The 19648-nt window shown below is 35.5% G+C and overlaps 1 protein-coding gene across 1 annotated transcript in view; it reads left to right on the top strand.

Moving 5' to 3' along the window:
- Positions 1–19648, top strand: part of LOC125662394 (uncharacterized) — a 1158266-nt gene that overhangs the window by 32911 nt on the left and 1105707 nt on the right. Inside the window, exons 4-7 of the mRNA XM_056146165.1 lie at positions 10828–10902; positions 12094–12159; positions 13282–14676; positions 14800–15484. Of these exons, the coding sequence (XP_056002140.1) occupies positions 10828–10902; positions 12094–12159; positions 13282–14676; positions 14800–15458 (2195 nt within the window). The 3' untranslated portion in view covers positions 15459–15484. The remainder of the gene's footprint in view (positions 1–10827; positions 10903–12093; positions 12160–13281; positions 14677–14799; positions 15485–19648) is intronic.

The raw sequence follows: 19648 nt of genomic DNA, 5'->3' as shown, positions 1-19648 counted from the left end.
CATCTACCCTTACTGAGCTTCCAGTGTCAGACCTTGATATCAATCATCATCACTCATTTTGACTATCCAGGCCAAATTAATCTTTTTGCAAGGGTGAGGCCTGGCTGTCCTGTCGAGGTTGAAGTTTGTACTTCCACACTTGGCGACCCAGTGGATTGATCCTATCCAATCCTGTAAACTCTAGGTCTTGTTCTAGGATCTCATCCCATGTCAGCTTTGGTCTACCTATGAAGTTCTTTTCTGTTGATAACGATACATAACATTCTGACAAATCTGCAAAAATATTTAGAGAAGTGATTAGTAAAAGGTCTTCATAGAAATAGCAATAAATGTATAAATAGATAAAAATCATAATTTCTATTTCTACAAAGTAAGTGTTTATCAAATGATCAGCTGTAAAGTACCTAGGCTGTGTCAAGCTGAATGAGCTAGTTTGTGCAGAACGAACAAAAATTACACCAAACACAGCGACACCTTTTGGAAATTTTATTTTTACAAACTTGAATCTGCACTACAGAGCTGTATGTCAGGAAGCTTTCATGTAAATGTAAACTGCTCTGGCCTAATGGTTCTTGAAAATTCTCTATACTTATTTGAATGTAAAACTTTGATCTCCTATTGTGGCCTCGGCCAACCTTCCCTGGGAGGCATGATTATGACAAACTTGAATCTGCACTATTTCAGGAAGCCTTTACGTAAATTTGTATTTTACTGGCCTTGTTATTTTCCTACTTCTTGTGAAGATTTTCCCTATATATTTGTACATGTAAAACTTTGATCACCTAGTGTGGCCCTATTCTACCCCAGGGGGTCATGATTTGAACAAACTTCAATCTACAATTGTCCGGAAGCTTTCATGTAACTTTCACATCATCTGGCCCAGTGGTTCTTTAGAAGAAGATTTTTAAATGACCCCACCCTATTTTTGCAATTTTGTAATTAGATCTTCCCTTTGAAAGGGGGTGTGGCCCTTTATTTGAACAAACTTGAAAGCCCTTCACCAAGGATGCTTTTTGTCAAGTTAGGTTGAAATTGGCCCAGTGGTTCTTGAGAAGAAGTCAGAAATGTGAAAGTTTACAGACAGACGGACAACAGGGAAAAAGAATGTTCAACTTCAGTGTTACATGAAAATGTACTTCAAAATCACTCAACAACAATTATAATATTGCTGTATGGAAATTTTCTGTCCAAAGAAAACAATGTAAAAAAAATGATGTAATCTACACTCTACAGCAACATGTGAGAATAATGAACGTGAAATATATATTCTGAAAAAAAAAAACAAGAGATGTTTGTAAAACACATATGCCCCCCATGGTGCAAAATTGAAAAGGGTTATACACACACCTCATTTAATTGATAGTATTATCATCAATTCAAAATATTGAGCAGACAATATCTTCCTATGTCAAGAGTGAATTGACCATGTGACCTAAAATTCAATAGGGGTCATCTACTCCTTATGCTGTACCAGTGTACCAAGTTTGGTACGTGTCAATCAAACAAATAATTCTTAAAATATAGGAGACAATATATTACTATGTCCAGTTCAACTTTTGACTTTTGACCTCAAAATCAATATGGGTCATCCTCTCCTGAAGATGTACCAGTGTACTAAGTTTGATGTCTGTCAAGTAAAAGGGTTATCAAGATATTGAGTGGACAGTATATTACTATGTCCAGTTTGACCCTTGACCTTTGACCATGTGACCTCAAAATCAATAGGAGTCATCTTCTCCTGAATATACACCAGTGTACTATTTAAAGTTTGATGTCTGTCAAGCAAAGGGTTCTGAAGATATTGAGCAGACAGTATATTCCAATGTCCAGGTTGACCCTTGATCTTTACACATGTGACCTCAAAATCAATAGGGATCATCTTCTCCTGAAGATGTACCAGTGTACCAAGTTTGATGTCTGTCAAGCAAACAGTTCTCAAAATATTGAACGGACAGTATATTCCTATGTCCAGTTTGACCCTTGACCTTTGCTCATGTGACCTCAAAATCATTAAGGGTCATCTTCTCCTGAAGATGTACCAGTGTACCAAGTTTGATGTCTGTCAAGCAAACAGTTCTCAAGATATTGAATGGTCAGTATATTCCCATGCCCAGTTTGACCCTTGACCTTTGACCATATGACCTTAAAATCAATAGGGGTCATCTACTCCTTAGGATGTACCAGTGTGCCAAGTTTGATGTCTTTCAAGCAAAGGGTTCTCAAGATATTGAGCGGACATTATATTCCTATGTCCAGAGTAGATTGATCCTTGACCCTTGACCTTTTGACCTGAAAAACAATAAGGATCCTCTTCTACTCATAACTAACCAGGGTTTGACACTAAGGCACGTCCAACCGACCGAATCTACTAAATGATACATGTAGGTCCGGTCGGGTAAAATGTCGATTTACTAGTCTGACTGGTCATGTTGATAAAATAAACAAGAAACTTTATTTTAAACCATAAGATATCTTATTTTTAACTTTAAAAAATAACTGTAAAGAGTTTGCGAGCAATTTTGAACCGCGTGATGACAAAATCTCTATTTTTAGTTCGAATACATAGTCGCTGTCGGAAGTGATGTTTTACGACATTTACTCTTTGTTAATGGGTGTAAAGTTATATTTCGGATAAATATATATAAACTGAATTTATTTTCATTTGAAAAAAACCCAGTTTATTTTAATTGAATATAAGAAAGTGTCTATCACAGGGATCGAAATTAACTTTTTTCACCACTAGCAAATTTTAGCTAGTGGATTATTTTCCAACTAGCAAAATTGAGCTTTTACTAGCATTTTTCAATCGATTACTGTTTTACATGAATTTAAGAAAACAAGCATGTCTCTTTATCAAAATTTTGGGAAAATCTTTTAAAATCTCCTTTAAAGTGCAATAATAAAAATAAGATTGCGAATTCTTTCATTTAAAATTCAATGAATTATCAGACAACATACATGGTGCGGGTCATATGGTACACTTGTGCGGCGTACTCGCTGTCCAGAGATCTACCACCTATTAACAGCATCATGTGGATTGAAATCTTGAAGACTGTTTGCGCCAATTTAAACTATATGTTCAAAACTTTTGGAAATTTCATCTAAAAAAATTCTAGTTGAAAAGAAAACCCCGCGAACTCGAAGTGTTTGACTATAGAGTACAGAAGGACACCGCGTGAAATGGTGACACACTGTCATGTGTTGTTTTATATAGACACGGACGAGATCAATATGCTTGCTATTTAAATCAGACGTCTCTGAGACATCCGAAGTGTGTATGAAGTAGGCCATCGACTGAGATGACCTTGGTCTTAGTTATTTATTCGATCCACGTTTACTTTTTCAATACTTGTACATTCATTCTGTAAAGAGTTTCTATGCACAAGACAAGATTATTGCAGAGTTCTTGAAATTTCTTTGGAAGTGTCAGACATTTGGTCCGATACTGTTAGAAATAGTGTCAGCCCAAACAAAATTTTGTCAGTCCAGAAAAAAATGCATTGCTTTTTAGGTTTTTATAAATTTTATTTATAATCAACATGTGTTATTGTATTCAATCTCCATCTCAGCTATACGTTCATAAATTCTCCTTTCATACCCTTTGGCATCTTCCTCACACTCTGAATCTTCTTCAATTCACCGAGTCACTTTTTTGCTCCATTTCTCTCTCATCCTTCACTTCTGTCCCATCCTCCACTTCTCTCTCACGCTCCACTTTTCTCTCTATCCTGTCTATTCCTCTCAACTTCTTTCTCATCTTCCTCTGCAATCGTTTAAATTACTCTCTCTCACTTTGGCCCGGGTGTAGTTGGTCTCGCGACTTTGAGCAGATGGTGTCACCTAGTAATAGGTAAAACCGCATCAAACAAGTCATTGTCTCCCAGATTCCCGGTTTCTTTTCTCCTCATAGTTCTCACAACAGATTCTTCACGTTTACGTTTCAATGTCTTGCCGGATTTAGCATCGGTTTGAAAATTTATGGGCCACATGGCCGCCATTTTTTCCGGTAAAAAACGGACTTCGATCCCGATCTTTTATCGGCCATCAGGACCGACAATTAAGTAATTTGTGTCGGACATTTACTACTTTTATCGGATAATCCGACATTACCGACACTTTTCAAGAACTCTGTTATTGTAAACTTCAAAGTACAGCCAATAAACCGAGGAAATCCGGGAAAAAGATTGGGGTTTTTTCACTCGCAAAAAGTTGCGATCACTTGTGATTTTTTACTTGCAAATTCAATTTTTAACTCGCATTTAGCGAGTATTTCCCCTTAATTTCGTTGCCTGTATCAAATGAATAAATTAAATCGTAAATAGCCATTTTTCGTTGTTGACACATGTGCGGGAGTGTCTCGACTTCTCGTCCTCAAGGAAGGATGTTCCGAGAAAAAAAAAAGGAGTAGATTGGGAAGTTTGAAAATAAAAGCACCAAATTGAATGACGAGACTAAAGATGTTTTTGAGACAATTAAGTACGTTTTAGTTTAAACTTAACGTTTGTCATTTGAATTAAGTACTTAAATATGGAGAAACCATCAGGGTTTCTTTTCTCTGGAAAGTTGGTCAGGGCTAGTGGATGTAAGGTCAGGTCTAGTAAATATTATTTGAAGTAGCCCGACTGGTCTAGTGCTCAAGAAAGTAAATGTCAAACCCTGCTAACCCACATATGAAATATCATTATCATCAAGTGAATGGTTCTCAAGATATTGAGCGGACAACACATGGTCTACAGACCGACCGACCAACCGACAGACCGACCAACAGGTGCAAAACAATATGCCCCCTCTTTTTCAAAGGGGGTCATAAAAATAAACTCCAACCACCTGTCCATTTTTATTTCCAAACAAAGATGAAAATCTAAAAAATAATTTTATGACTAGGCCAAAATAAAAAATGTGTTTGTTTCAGGTCGCCTGCCCGACCCTAAATATATCCACCGACCCTATTAATTTTTTTCAATTTTCCGATTTCAATTCATCGATATACGAACTATTACCCGAAATGCCAAGACATCTATAATTGTAATATTAAAACTCCATCACATACTGTGTATTTTGTCAATTAAACATTGTGCTCTGAACCCATTTTTTATCTGTTAAACACATTATATTACAACTTTAACTATAAAATTTTCATTGATTCGAAGGCACTTATTTATTTTTATAAAAAAAAATATTTAAAAAAAAATAAAATAAACCTACCTACCAACCCTTTTTTTAAAAATCAGAGGCGACCTAAAACAAACATTTTTTTTTTGGCCCTATGTGGTCTAAAATATTTTGTATACTTACTAATTTCAAAACTCGAAAGGAAATGTTATCCATGTGAAGCGATCTTGCTCTGTTCATCCTCTGGGGAAGACAATTAATTCTTTGATTTTGCAGTTTGTGTCATGACTACACCATGATATCTTCTAATCTCGTCATACTATCAGAAAGTAATTTTGGCAGTTGGCAAGTGTATCAATGGTGTTACTTCTTCATGATCAGATCTTCTATACTGTGTCATATTCAGCATAAAGTAACAATTAAGGGCTATCATCTAGTTCTGAGGTACTGAGGAAGGGCTGTTTTTCTCAACACATAGCCTTTCTTCTGGTATTCTTAGGGATACTTTATTCATCTTTTAATTACATTTCCTTCTTGGAGATTAAAAGTTGAAGACCACTGAAAGAAAAAGAAGTGATTTAATGAATTCCATGTAGTTTATCGAATGTGCTGACCAGAATATTATCTAACTGTAGCCCCCCCCCCCCACCCCCACCAAGCATGCAATGTCATACATGTATCTGAAATCAATACTTATAAAAATTAATTAAAATTAAAATCTTCAAATATACAATCTTGTTACACATCTCCTATATTTTTCACTTACGATAACTCTGAATTTTTAATAAGTGCGTCCTTTTGTCCACAAACTTTTAATAACCCCTCATAAACAATTTACAAATATGATATCAGAAATAATAATCTAAAAAATTATCCTGTTGTTCATAGATGCATGCCATCAACATTAAGAGTATAACAAATAACAAAAGCTCTCCTGACATTGTGCCATTCTGAAAGAAATGAGGTGCTTATACCCCCAAAGCCAGGGGGGTAACCCAGAATTGTGTCTAGAGAGCGGAATAATATATTTATGGAATTAACCAAAAAATTAGTAATAATTTTTTTTTAGCTATGAATTCAGGTTAAATAAAGTGCACCGCCATGACACATGATGCGCCCGTCACATATTGTTAACAGTATAGATAGTACCCATTAAAACATTTTTTTTTTATATCACCTTAATTAAATGTCACAGTGACCTTAAAGTATAATGCGACACACCTTCTACCTAAGATGCATTAGTTGACCAATTTTGGTGATTCTAGGTCTAATAGTTTTCAAGTTATGAGCCGGACAAGTTTTTGCCATATATGGCCATATCTTCTTAATGAAAAGTCACAGTGACCTGGTTTTAATGTGTGACACACCTTCTACCCAAGATGTATCTACAGACAAAGTTTGATGATTCTAGGCCTTGTAGTATTTAAGTTACGAGTCGGACACGAAAAAGCTAACAGACGGACGGACAGACACGCCATACCATAATACGTCCCGTCTTAAGACGGGCGTATAAAAATTGGTCATGGTAGCTCAGTGGTAACACAGTCTTCGACATTAACCAGTGGCCTGATGCCCGAGGCCAGTAAAATCGGGATCGGGCTTCTTAAAATATTAAACCCTGGAGTCCGATGGGCCTGTAAATGTTTTCTTATATGTTCTGTATATATTACAAATAAAGCGTGAGATTGACTCAGACTAAATGTCATGACTTAGTAGTCAAATTTCGCATAGAAAAATTATCAACCATGCTGCCTTTTCTGAAGTATAGGGAGGGGGCTCGTCCGGGAAATTCAAAACCACCCAAGCGTATTTCACAATCACAACCATCCGATAAAAAAACCCAAAAAAAACCTGTTGTACGAGGAGAAAAAAACGAAAATTCATGCCCCATTGGACCGAGGGCAGTGTTCAAAATTAACCATAGACCGAGTATATGTCAAATGGCACTGGTCTACGCCAACTGTAATTGAGATAGACCAAATTGTCTATGCCAATTTTCTAGATTTAAAGCAATAAAGTTATCCAAGAGGGCCTTGCATGGTCAGTCAACGTCTGATAAACATTATGAGGAAAGGATGATATTACAGAAATTTAAAGAAAATACACTTTCTAAGTATATTAGAAGTAAATGAAAATGTTTTAAATTTGTGTTATTATTTTTTCAATGTTGTGGTCTATGCCAATTCGATGAGGTCTAAGTCATCTTATTTTGGCATAGACCTGTGGTCTATACCAAGTTTTAAACCAATTTCGAACACTGCGAGGGTAGGCCTTGGCTAACATTTAAAAAATGTTTTGTACGTGGTGTATACAAAACAGAGTTGAACATGAGCTGCTGATGTATCTGCGAGATTAATCAGTCTATGCGAAAGACATCGGACCGTCGGACCTGACCGATGTGCAGTGCCTCAGGTCCGATGCATAATTTTTTACACCGGATCGGAATGTCAGATGTCTCAATGTCCGGTTTTGAGCTTTACTATCTTGATGCGGAGTTTGTTATAAGTAAAAAAATAGCACACATCCAAATACGTAAATGAATTGATTAAAACCGCATGGACTGTCTAAAGTATTATACGGGAAGGATTCCTGGAATAGTATTACTAGTATAATAAATAAGATTCCCTTGGTTTTGCATCTTCACGTGTTTCACTTTTTTACATTAGGTTTTTCGGTCTGACAAAATTTGGTTCGGTCCGGTGTGTTCATTGATTACACTGGACCGAATGTCCTGTGTGGTCCAAAAACTTTCGCATATACTGGATTAATATGTTGAAAAATAATATAATCCTTTTAATGTCAGTTGTTCTTTAACTATGATCATCTTGACCTGTATTTTCCTACAGCAAAAGAACTGTGCATAGAGTAGAATCAGCAAATAACAAGAAATCAAATTAGAAAATAAACATTTTGGGCCTGCAAAATATTGTTCGGGCTTGCACAATTATTATACTGGGAGGTTCGAAGGGCCTGTGCTTTACAAAGTTTTTCGTGAAGACTGGTAACAGGATCAAGAAATCATGGTTTCGAACCATGCTTGTACTTTATTTAGGGTGAAAATGTAGATAGTGAGGTGAATGCTCCATCATCATATTTAACATTCAAAAGAGAAAGTTGCTGGTCTTTCAGATGAGACCTTTAAACACCACATGCATGCGTCTAAATGTGTGGCACTTCATACTACTGAAATATTCTCTACAGGTATTATACTAAAATCAAACATACACATACATGTATATTCATATATATGTTAAAAATCTTAATTATCATTTTAGAATTTTCTTCTTCTGACAAAATGATGCGCAAGTACATAAATGGAAGCTATGCCACTATATGTCATGACACTGTACAGCTTGATCAGTTGATACATCACATAAACAGTCACAGATGTAAACAATCAAGAAAAACTCAGTACACAACATCACCCCTTAATTTTGAATTGTAGCTGAAGATCATTCTGCCAAGATCGAAATGCAGCTTGGCAATGATTAGCGAGGGTTATATTATTCTTAAAAAGTAGATTGAAATCAAAAGTCAACTGCCAAAGTTATCAGGAGACAATAATCCATACATGGTTCGAATTTCCTCCACTGCCACCTAAAGTGCACGTGTAAACAACGCGTGTGACATGCACCACACCCCGACAGGCTACATTGTAAACAAGTAAAATGCATTCAGAGTAATAGTTTTACATATGATATTCTGTTTGGTTTATAGTCTTAGTAGCTACATACCTATGTTGTACACCTGTACCATGTGCGTACTGCAAACAGTGCGGCGTAATGTACATTTGCATCCTCGGGGATTTCAACCCGGACAAAGTGGAGCATGCCAATCCGAATACATATATATCTTTCGTTTTTATTTTTGCATTTTATTTATTTATCTATTTATGTCATGGCGTTGGGAAAAAAACTTCAAAGTAGGGAGACAGATGAAAAGGGGGATACGGTCCAATCATCCAAAAAAAAGTCCCGTGTGGAGGGGTGGGGGTGGGGTTGATTCCTAAGGACTTGGCGCATATCTATTTGTTTTTAAATGTGAAATTCTATCCAAAATCAATATGAATTTTTAGTATACAGAGTACATTAACTGCAAAGATTAAATTTTAGAAAAAAACCCAAACAGTTCACGTACTAGATATATCACTTTCATCATCGGAATTTTCAGTAACTCGGGTACTCTGTCGCTTGTACATAACACGATCGGTATGAAACACCATTTAATCAGTCTATCTAATAAAAAATTCATTGTTAATATGCAAAAATTTTCTTTCAACCATGTTTACTTACCTCAGATGGGCCAACTTCTTTCCCTGGAAAACTCCATTATGATGACATCACAAATTACGTCATTCAAAACAGAGCATGCGCACTTCGAAAGTGTGTAAGCCATGCTCGGAAGGAAAAAAGATGGACGAGTGCTAAATCTTTACACACCTGTTACACACATCTCATAAATCCTGTTAAGTAAACACTTCAGGATTTTGATGGTAGATGAACTATTTAATGATTTTATGCTGATTTTTATAAAAATCCAACTGAACACCACCATTTTCGTGTTCCTTTGACCGACCCCGTGTTGATTTACACGTGTGCCTTCTTATTCACTGGTTCAATTGACAGGGCTTACAAACACACACACACACACACACACACACACACACACACACACACACACACAGAGAGAGAGAGAGAGAGAGAGAGAGAGAGAGAGAGAGAGAGAGAGAGAGAGAGAGAGAGAGCTATTTGTACCATTGTTAGTCATATGGTGAATTCGAAGAAAACAATATTTGCAAATACAAACAACTATACGATTTACGCCACTTGTTGAAGGATCATGTATCATATAGTGCAATGCTGATCTTTAACCACTTTTTGAAAATTCCAATCTAGTTTGCCAATACAAACCATCATTGATTCAAATTCTGTCTGACTTGTTTCATACCGATTGTTAGACTGGTCTTGACACACTGATTTTGACTACAGAGAACTGTTTACCTGATCAAGGTAAAGGGCTCACGGCGGGTTTGACCGGTCGGCAGGGGATGCTTACTCCTCCTAGGCACCTGATCCCACCTCTGGTATGTCCAGGGGTCCGTGTTTGCCCAACTCTCTATTTTGCATTGCTTATAGAAGATATGAAATCGATCAATTTTCGTTATCGTAACCTTCCATAAGCCACATCTTTTAAACTGTACGACAATTTTCGTATTTAGAACGTGGATTTCTTATGAGATCTTTCCAGCGATACCAAATTTGTTGGCCTTGTGACCTTCAAATTGACCTCTGACGTACTTTGGAAATTATTCACTAAAATGAAATCCAGGGGCATCAATGTTTCACAAACTCGTCTTGTTTGAATTGTATTACGGGTTCCTATATTTTTCACATTTTTAGCAATAACTGCTTAAGTTCTTTACACACAGTGCTATGAGTTATCGTTTTACAACTTCGATATGAACAAGAAATCATTTGTGAGATCATTAAAGTATTTCCATTTATGGTATACATGTATGTCGATTGTTCTCCTTCAAATTTAAGCGAAGAGATGGTCTATGTTAACATTGTTAAATTAGATATCTAACTGTTGTGGTATTAATGTATTACTGTATTGTCCAAATTTTTCGTTCTGGATAAATGTGTTTTAATTACACGTTTCATCTGTTATGAAATTTATTCGATGTTCTCATTTCTTTTTTTTTTTTTTAAAAAGGAAACAAAACCAGATACTGGCCACGGATTGATGAGGCATTTTCTAGGTTACGACGTCCAAGGTTGTTCCTAGGTGGTACGAAAAATCAATTTCATAAACTAGTAAAGCCGATTACTATTTTATATTACAAATCTGATGCAACTGGGTGTTATAATTGTTTGTTTGTGCTTTATATTAAATATTCTATACAATTGCATCGAGAGATCCACTCTCCTTATAAAATATCTTAAACACTGAATGACACAGCGACTGTGTGAGGTTGCATCAGTGTGTATAAGTAGCGCTTTAGGAGCATAACAAAACTTCCTATTTAGGGAAGTCGTTGTGGCCGAGTGGACTTACGCACTGGTTTGACAATCTTGCTAGGCGGTGGGTGCCGTACGTCGCTGGTTCGACCCCGGTTGGGGCGAAAATTTTCAGTACCTAGTTGTGATTATTTAGTGCTTTATATATTAATTAATTGATTATCACATGTATCGTTTAGATCCTAGGGGTAAACGTAAGGTTGGGTGTTATAATTGTTTGTTTGTGCTTTATATATATATATATATATATACATATATATATATATATATATATATATATATATATATATATATATATATACTTTATAGAAATATTTCGACCGTGTCACCGGTCTTCTTCAGTCGTGTTTATCTCTCATAGCAACGTAACACACGACTATATACACGAAAGTACTATGACGTCACAGTAAATATTATAAACGTCAAAGTTGATTTAAGAAATGAAACTTATAATTCTTTGTTTGATGCATGTATCAAACGAAACATTGTACCGAAAACTTTATCAATGCGCGTAGCAACTAGGCCAGTAGTTGACTGCTTTGTGAACAAACATTTCTATAATTCTGTTACATTACTAATACCAAATATTTAATTGTACGCATAGTCATATTTTACGAGGTGTCCACGATGTCGGGTGAATATTGTTCATTTTATTATTAGACTCTTACCTTTCTCAAATGTTTTTCTCGCAATATCAACTTTGACGTTTATAATACTTACTGTGACGTCATAGTACTTTCGTGTATATAGTCGTGTGTTACGTTGCTATGAGAGATAAACACGACTGATGAAGAACGGTAACACGGTCGAAATATTTCTACAAAGTGTTTAGAGTTTTTTTCTATATTTACTCCCAAAACAAAAACTTTACACACACACACACACACACACACACACACACACACACACACACACACACACATATATATATATATATATATATATATATGTGTTTATTCAGGGTACCAGAGACATAACATACTTGGCCCTTATTCCTATCTTTACGACACGGATGCAGTTCAATTAGGTATGTGTTCATTGGTAACTTATAATACGCTTTTATCTGTCCGTGTGAGTTCCTCCTTATTTATTTCATAATATGCTTGTCTGTTGATTTATATTCCATGCGTGAAATTTTCATTATGTACAGATGTAATCAACTGTAAGTGAACCACCATGAATATTAAATATATGGACCTAGCTCAGACCCGTACTAGTAGAAGTGAAGGTTCTTTACCGTGCCCATGCCTTTCTTGACACGGGACCCCCAGTGCTCAACGTCATATCATAAAAGGCAACCGACTTTTATAGAATGCCACAACTGCCTTGTGTGGATAATATTCATGCTTTGACAATACTTCAATATTACATGGTGATATTTAACATTACATGATGATGATCAGCATGCGATGTTATAGCATCAGCATGTAAAAGTTATACGGTACCAATTTTGATGCACCAGATACTCATTTCGACAAATAATGTCTCTTCAGTGATGTTCATCCAAAATGTTTGAAATGCGAAATAACAACGAAGTTTTAGAGCTAATATAGGGGAAAACAGTGTGTCAAAAAAGTGGAGTCAAATTCGTCTAAGGATAAGAGCTATGTGTGGGGGAGATAATCCTTAATTTTTAAATGAATTTCTAAATTTTATAACAGCAATTAAATATACATCCGTATTTTCAAGCTAGTAACGAAGTACATAATTTTAAAGTTTCACCATGTAATGTTAAAGTTGCTGCAATGCTTCATTGTCATTTGTATATGTGCATATTGGTGGGACGGTAGGATCCAATTAATATTTATAATCGTTATAGTGGATCTAAGATAGTTGGAGAATGCAAATACAAAATTGATTGATTGATTGAATATTGTTGAACGTCCCTCTGCAGAGTTTTTCACTCATATAAAGACGTTATCATTGCCGGTGAATGCTGCAAAATTTCGGCTTATGCTCGGCGCATTTGAGCACCAAGGGATTTTTATCGCACATTCACCTTCTGTGACAACGAGACCACGGTTTTTGCAGTCTCATCCGAAGGATATTAAAGTGAACTGAAATGTTAAAAGTTATGCTTCTTTCAGTACACAAAATATATTTTGTACAAAGTTATTCAATCACGCTATACAAATCCATTTTTCTGTAGATCAACTGGAATGGAAGGGTGGAAGACATTATCATCTTGCTGCAAAGTACTGGGAAACTGAGCTGAGGGGGCTATTAAAAAATAGTGCAAATCGCATTGAATACCCTAAAGAGAAAAATTGCAACTGCCTAAAGAGGATGGTGGGAAGAATTCACCAATCGAATGGTTTTAATTGTCTAGATGTACTGGGGGCATTTTTGGATGCATTAACTTTTGAAATACCATTCAATGTAGTACCCAAAGGCATGTCCAAAGTCAAGACATACATGGAATATGAGGACTTGGATCTTATCAAGTCTGCAATAGACAAGAAACATATACACAGTGCATGCAACGCTCTTGTTCATCAGGTGAAAAATGCTGAGATGGTGTACTCGGAAAACGATTTCATAGAAAAAATTTCAATAGCTGGGGAAAGAAAAGATGCTTGGTACATTACATCTCTATTACAGTTTGCTTCTCCAAATACGATGAAACGTATTTGTAAGGTGTTTTGCACAATAGCCCCAGAGACAGACTTTTTAAGCCGAGTTATTGTAAACAGCATTAAAAGGAGGTTTCTGAAAATGTATAAAGAGAAATTCCCAATTTTTCAAATATGGACTGGGTCAAATGAACTAAGATATGGACATAGAGGAATAGATACAGTGGTTGTTATTACAGATAAACCCATTTCGGAGGATTTGGGAAATACGTTTTGGGGTCTCACTCTTATAACACGTTCAAAAAATGAATGCAATGCAGAGGCGGAAAGTTTGCTGCGCTTTGAAACATGTGAACGATTGTTTAATGAAAATTTATTTTTCGATTTGAAAGATATTGAAAATCTTTTCATAAATCACAGAAACATAACATTGATAAATACATCAAGTGTTCGCTCGATGGGATTTAAAACAAAATATAGAAGTGTAGTAAGAGAATCAGCGCTAGTCATATACTGCCAGGTCAAGGGAGTAGTTCCTATTGGGGAAGATTTATTTCCCCGAAGAATCAATGGCTTTCCAGTGGATGTTCGTGAAGGAACTTGTACCTTTGCTGTAAAATCGCTGAAGTGTGCTGAAGAGATTGGAACAGAAAGTATAGGAAAAATCGGTACTATCGGAGGGTTTGTCGACCTCGAAGATCCGAAAAGGAAGGCTTTTCTTACCTGTGCACACGTAGTTCTCCCAACTAATATATTAAAAGACAAGAAAAACGAGTCGTACTTACGACGACAGGAAGTATGTGTTTTGGATAAAACACGTACAAAAATTGGTGAAGTTTCAAAGACAGTATTCAATCACGGACAATCATCAGATACAACTGTTGATGCAGCTCTTGTGGAAATCACAGATCGGTATCCTTGCGAGGGTTACTTTGCTGATGTGTATACAAGAGAGCAATTGCTAGCTTGCGGTGAGTAAACAAACCAATGTCCTAATCATGACAGTCCCCTTTAACTGATTGCTTGAAATTTATAAAATTAAAACGGTCAGATGTATTTGAATTCTAATACTTTCCCATATTTATTTTCTAAAGGTTTTTCAGCACAAAATTCGCCACACTTCTCGAATGGGCTAATCGACTTAGTAACTGAGCATAATTTCCGAATGCCGATTCTGAAAGTCGGTGCGTCCAGTGGCATTACCCTTGGTTCGTTAAAAATAGGTACAAGTAGCGCACAGATGATCGACGATTTCGACGTAAATGTCGATAATTCTTTCAGGATAAAGGTGTTTGGTCAGTTAGAAGTGATCCCTAGGATCGACCCTTCTCAACCATCTGGTCCACATCAAGCTTTTCTCAACGATGGCGATTCGGGAGCATTTGTCTTCATCATTACAAACGAAAATCCCCTTGTTTTGAAATGCATTGGTATGGCCATTGCCAAAACGTCCTATGGATCGTGTTTACTGACACCGATCAACAAGATCTTTGATAAGCTTGACCTCCCTTACGATTGTCTGTCAAATTTCACTGTACAAAAGGGAGTTCTGGATAATGATTCTGACAGTCTTCGAAACATGATGCTAATGATATCCCAACAGCTAATGGAAGTGAAAACAACAATGGATGTCAATGTTCAGGAAACAAGAAAAGATCGTGAAGAAATGAAAGAAATGAAAACAAAATTAGATAGAATAGATGAAAGACTAACGGCGGCAGAATCAGAAATTCACCCCAACAAGAAAAGCTGAAAATGAGAATATTGCAGGAGATAGGGGTTTTCTATAGTTTACTGATGTTAACATATTCGCGGACTGAATTCAAAGTGTATACATGCACCGATCATTAGTTTAACATTTGCATATTTCATGATTTTGTTAACATTAGTCCTCTAGTTAACCGTGGTAATTTGAGCTATGAACCATAATTTTGATAGCATGAAATGATCTCAATTCTACAAAAATATTAAAACATATAATTGTTACATAGTTTACTTATACTCGGATGCTATCAACGTTACGTGAAATACATGCTGTACCGTAAACTCGGACCCATGCAGTGCGGGTTTCGCATCAATCTAGATATCCCATCTAGAAGATGCCATTGTTCAAAGCTTGGCGAACAATAAAGACTGCTTTTGCAACTTGGGATTGTCACCTCCACGACTTGAACCCAAGGCGTTTAGAATTGAACATTGTACCACTAAACTATGTTGACTGTCGGTTTGTTTTTCGCTAACGCCCCTTTAACTTTTAATCATATGTGAGACGCCATCACCGGAAGAGGAAGTATCTTAATATAAATCCTATACTTGGCGTTCCGTGTCTAGTGGTGAGGGTTCTTTAAAGTGTTAACGCCTGCTGTAACACGGGAACTCTGTTTCTATGGATCCTTAACTCACTTTTAAATACCGAGCGGTTTGCAAACAAGCATTCACTGCATATCATTATGTTTAAATTCCAGGCAGCTATGGCACAAGCTGGACTCGAACTCACAACCTCCCAGACAATTGAACTATTTATGAGTGTATCGCATGGAACCCTTCTTTATTGTTGGCATTGAATGTATGTACGACTCAGTGTATCGGATTTGATATTAGAATATCATTCGCTGATTTATTCTTCAGACAGTGTTTAATTATTTATCATTGGTCAACTTGTATGGATATGAAGCTAGAGATATGTTAAAGATAATTCGGAATCAAATTATGTTTCATTTCATCCTGAACTGAATTATTGCATATTCATTTGCTTGGTTATATAACATGTACATAAGTAATTATAGATTGTATTATTACTTCCTTATCGTTAATTACCTTTATAGTGGGGGTACTAAGCACTGTTGAAATGTAAGATATTTAAAGTATTCTTATGTGTTTCAAATCAATGTCTTTCAATATCTTTTTGTTTGCATTGTTTTATTATGCTAATAATGATAATATATTGTGTATGTCATATTAGGAGTTATGAGATTGATCACTTCGTTATCTTCACCTTGCATTATAGGACCAAAAGGACCCCATTGGAAATAAGCCATATAGCTTTCATGGGTTATCCTTGGCATTGGCACATGCATCAATTTACTCACTGTGCTCTTAAAGTCAATTGATTGATTGATTGATGTTTTCCGCCACACGAAACAATTTTTTCAGTTATCTGGTGGCACCCAGTTTTTATTGGTGGAAGAGAGAACCCAGATACAATGTACCTGGGAAAAGACCACCGACCTTCCGAAAGTAAACTGGGAAACCTTTTTATCTTATGTATTTAACAACAACTTTTGTTTTAACTATGTGTTCATCTGTGATATTGTCTTGTATATATATTGTATATGTGCCTATTCCTAAATAAATAAATTAAAAAAAAAATACATCGTTTTAACACAGCTGGATGACTGTCGTATTATTTCGATTTCACATGTGGTTGCGGTTGATATTGTCACTTACGATTGTCAGAAATAGTCGGTCGGAGATAAAGAGACGATATAATTGATTGTATATTATTTAACGTCCCTCTTGAGAATCTTTAACTCATATAGAGACGTCACTATTGTCGTTGAGGGGCAGCAGAATTTAGGCCTAAGCCCGACGGACATTGAGCAGGGGGAGGGGTCTTTATTGCGCCACACCTGCTGCGACACGGGACCTTATTTATTTGCAGAGACATATATAAAATGTTGTACACATCTTCGGTTCTTACAGTTTCATCAAATGGAACACGCAAATTAGTCGACACCTACAACAAGCAATGGATGGACTGATGAGGTGGAATTCTTAATTTGTGTTTTGATTTAATTTGGTAAAAGTAAAATGGTTTAATATGTGAAAAATACAATGAAGTAATTTAATGTGTTATAATTTTTTACTGCATTTGCTTAAATGTGATAATTCATCTTCTTCAATCAGAGTGCTGGTTTGTTTTTCCATTTCATTGATCATTTAACTCTGATCATCAGATACCATAACGCATAAATCTTGTCATTTTCCTGTTGAATTTCATTCATCTGTTACACAACGTTATGCTTTAGTATAATGTTTAAAAGTACGTATTTTGACACAGTCGTTTGAGAAGATTTTGACTTGGTAGGTATTACGTTTTGCAAGGCGTTTACTTTAATTTCATTTTTATTTCCTTTATCCATTTATTTATTTAAGTTTATTATTTACATTTTCATTTCCTAGCTGATCGTGATTGAGCAATTATGCAATAATTATTGTTGCAGTTCTATCATGATCAAGAACTCATAATTTCTTTGAAATAGAGTTCTATTCGTTTGTATTCAAAAGAAGTTGATGTATTTATTTTATTTTCTCCCAGTTTATCATTGTTATGCAAACAAAACAGCTCTGCTATAATTTGGTACTCTTTCTCTCTTTTAATGCCGATTGTTAATTAATTGAACGGAAGGCCTGTTTTTACTTTATATGATAATCGGTTTTGATTAGGAAATGTTTTAGATAATAATTTTAATGAAAAACATTATAATTTTAAGTAGATTTAAGTACCTTCCTAAATTACACAGACATAATTGAACAAACTATCATACAACATGCCATAAATGTTACAAAAGAGCATCTCGCCGATAGGTTTTCAAGTCGGAAGTTATAAATAACCATGTCGTGCGTAATATTTAGGCAACAAATTATTATTTTTTGAAAGAAGTAGTCGCATAACTACAACGGTGTACATGTATGCAAACAAATTGAATAACGCGCTTTTCAAAAAAATAATTTATTACATATATTTACATTCGAAAAACCTTTTTAATGTGTGCATTTTTCTTATATATCTCAATTTTCTCGCCTAATTATTTTGGTAAGTAAAGCAAAATTTGTTATCATAACGTAAAAGAAAAGACTGCGCAATGCTGAAAAAATTGAATAGTCCAATTCCTGAATTGATTTCCAATAAATATCATAAACATCAACTTATTAACAAAGTTTACCATCTGAACTGGGTTTAAACAGTTCAAATATATCTAATTGTAAACAGCGTAGGTCTAGTTACTATAGGTGCTAATCGGCCTTGTTGTCACTTCGAGGAATTGAAAATACAATTATTGAAAGAAGAATTGTTGCAATTTCCTCCTCTAGGATAAATTTCTTGTGCTCGTTCAGTGATATTAACCACAGATTAGAGGTATGGCGAACCTGCATGTATCTGACATCGAATGACGTGGGAACGGACAACAAAGCTTTGTTTTCATTCGACGCACGTGTGACCAATCACAGGAACTGCATGATATTTTTTTCTTAATAGTAGGGTCTTTTACCATATCACCCCCTAATTCGGGTTAATGATAATTTTTAGTAGTAAGTTGTATGGTATAAGACCCCTACTATCATTATTACAAAATCACCGGTTGAACGGGCCGAGATGTTAGATGCAGACGACATGCTCGACAGTGTTCATACGCCTAACAGATTTATAATGATTCGGTCTTTGCAGTTATTGGCAAATATCCTTCAAAATTCTCTAATGCATTTTATCACTGGATTAAAGAGTAATTATATGTCACAGGATGAAAAAATTCATATTTAACATACTAATATAATCATTACGTTACTCATTTCATCGTAAGTCGTTTCATTTCATTCATATTCATCGGGATGAACGCTGATTGGTAGAGAGGGGAGTGTGAAAGGTCAGTATGGTTTGTGTGTGGTTGTGAGTGTCTTGTGAGTTGTTTTACTGGTTTCGTGCTATATAAGCAACTAACCCAGCAACACTCCATACCCGAACGTATTGTCATATAAAAAAAACTAAGTTTTACAACAGTTTCTATTCTTCTGAGTTTACGGTAAGAGTTTGAGTTTACTCTATTGGAAAATATCTATTTATTACATTAATTTATAAATATTTTGAAATCATTATTTTAATATAACTAGAAGTGTGAATGATAGAGTGAGAGAGAACTTAATTACATGTATTTTACATATTTT

Source organism: Ostrea edulis, chromosome 8 (assembly GCF_947568905.1).
Source record: "Ostrea edulis chromosome 8, xbOstEdul1.1, whole genome shotgun sequence".
Lineage (NCBI taxonomy): Eukaryota > Metazoa > Mollusca > Bivalvia > Ostreida > Ostreidae > Ostrea > Ostrea edulis.
This window is presented reverse-complemented; position numbering and strand designations above follow the sequence as displayed.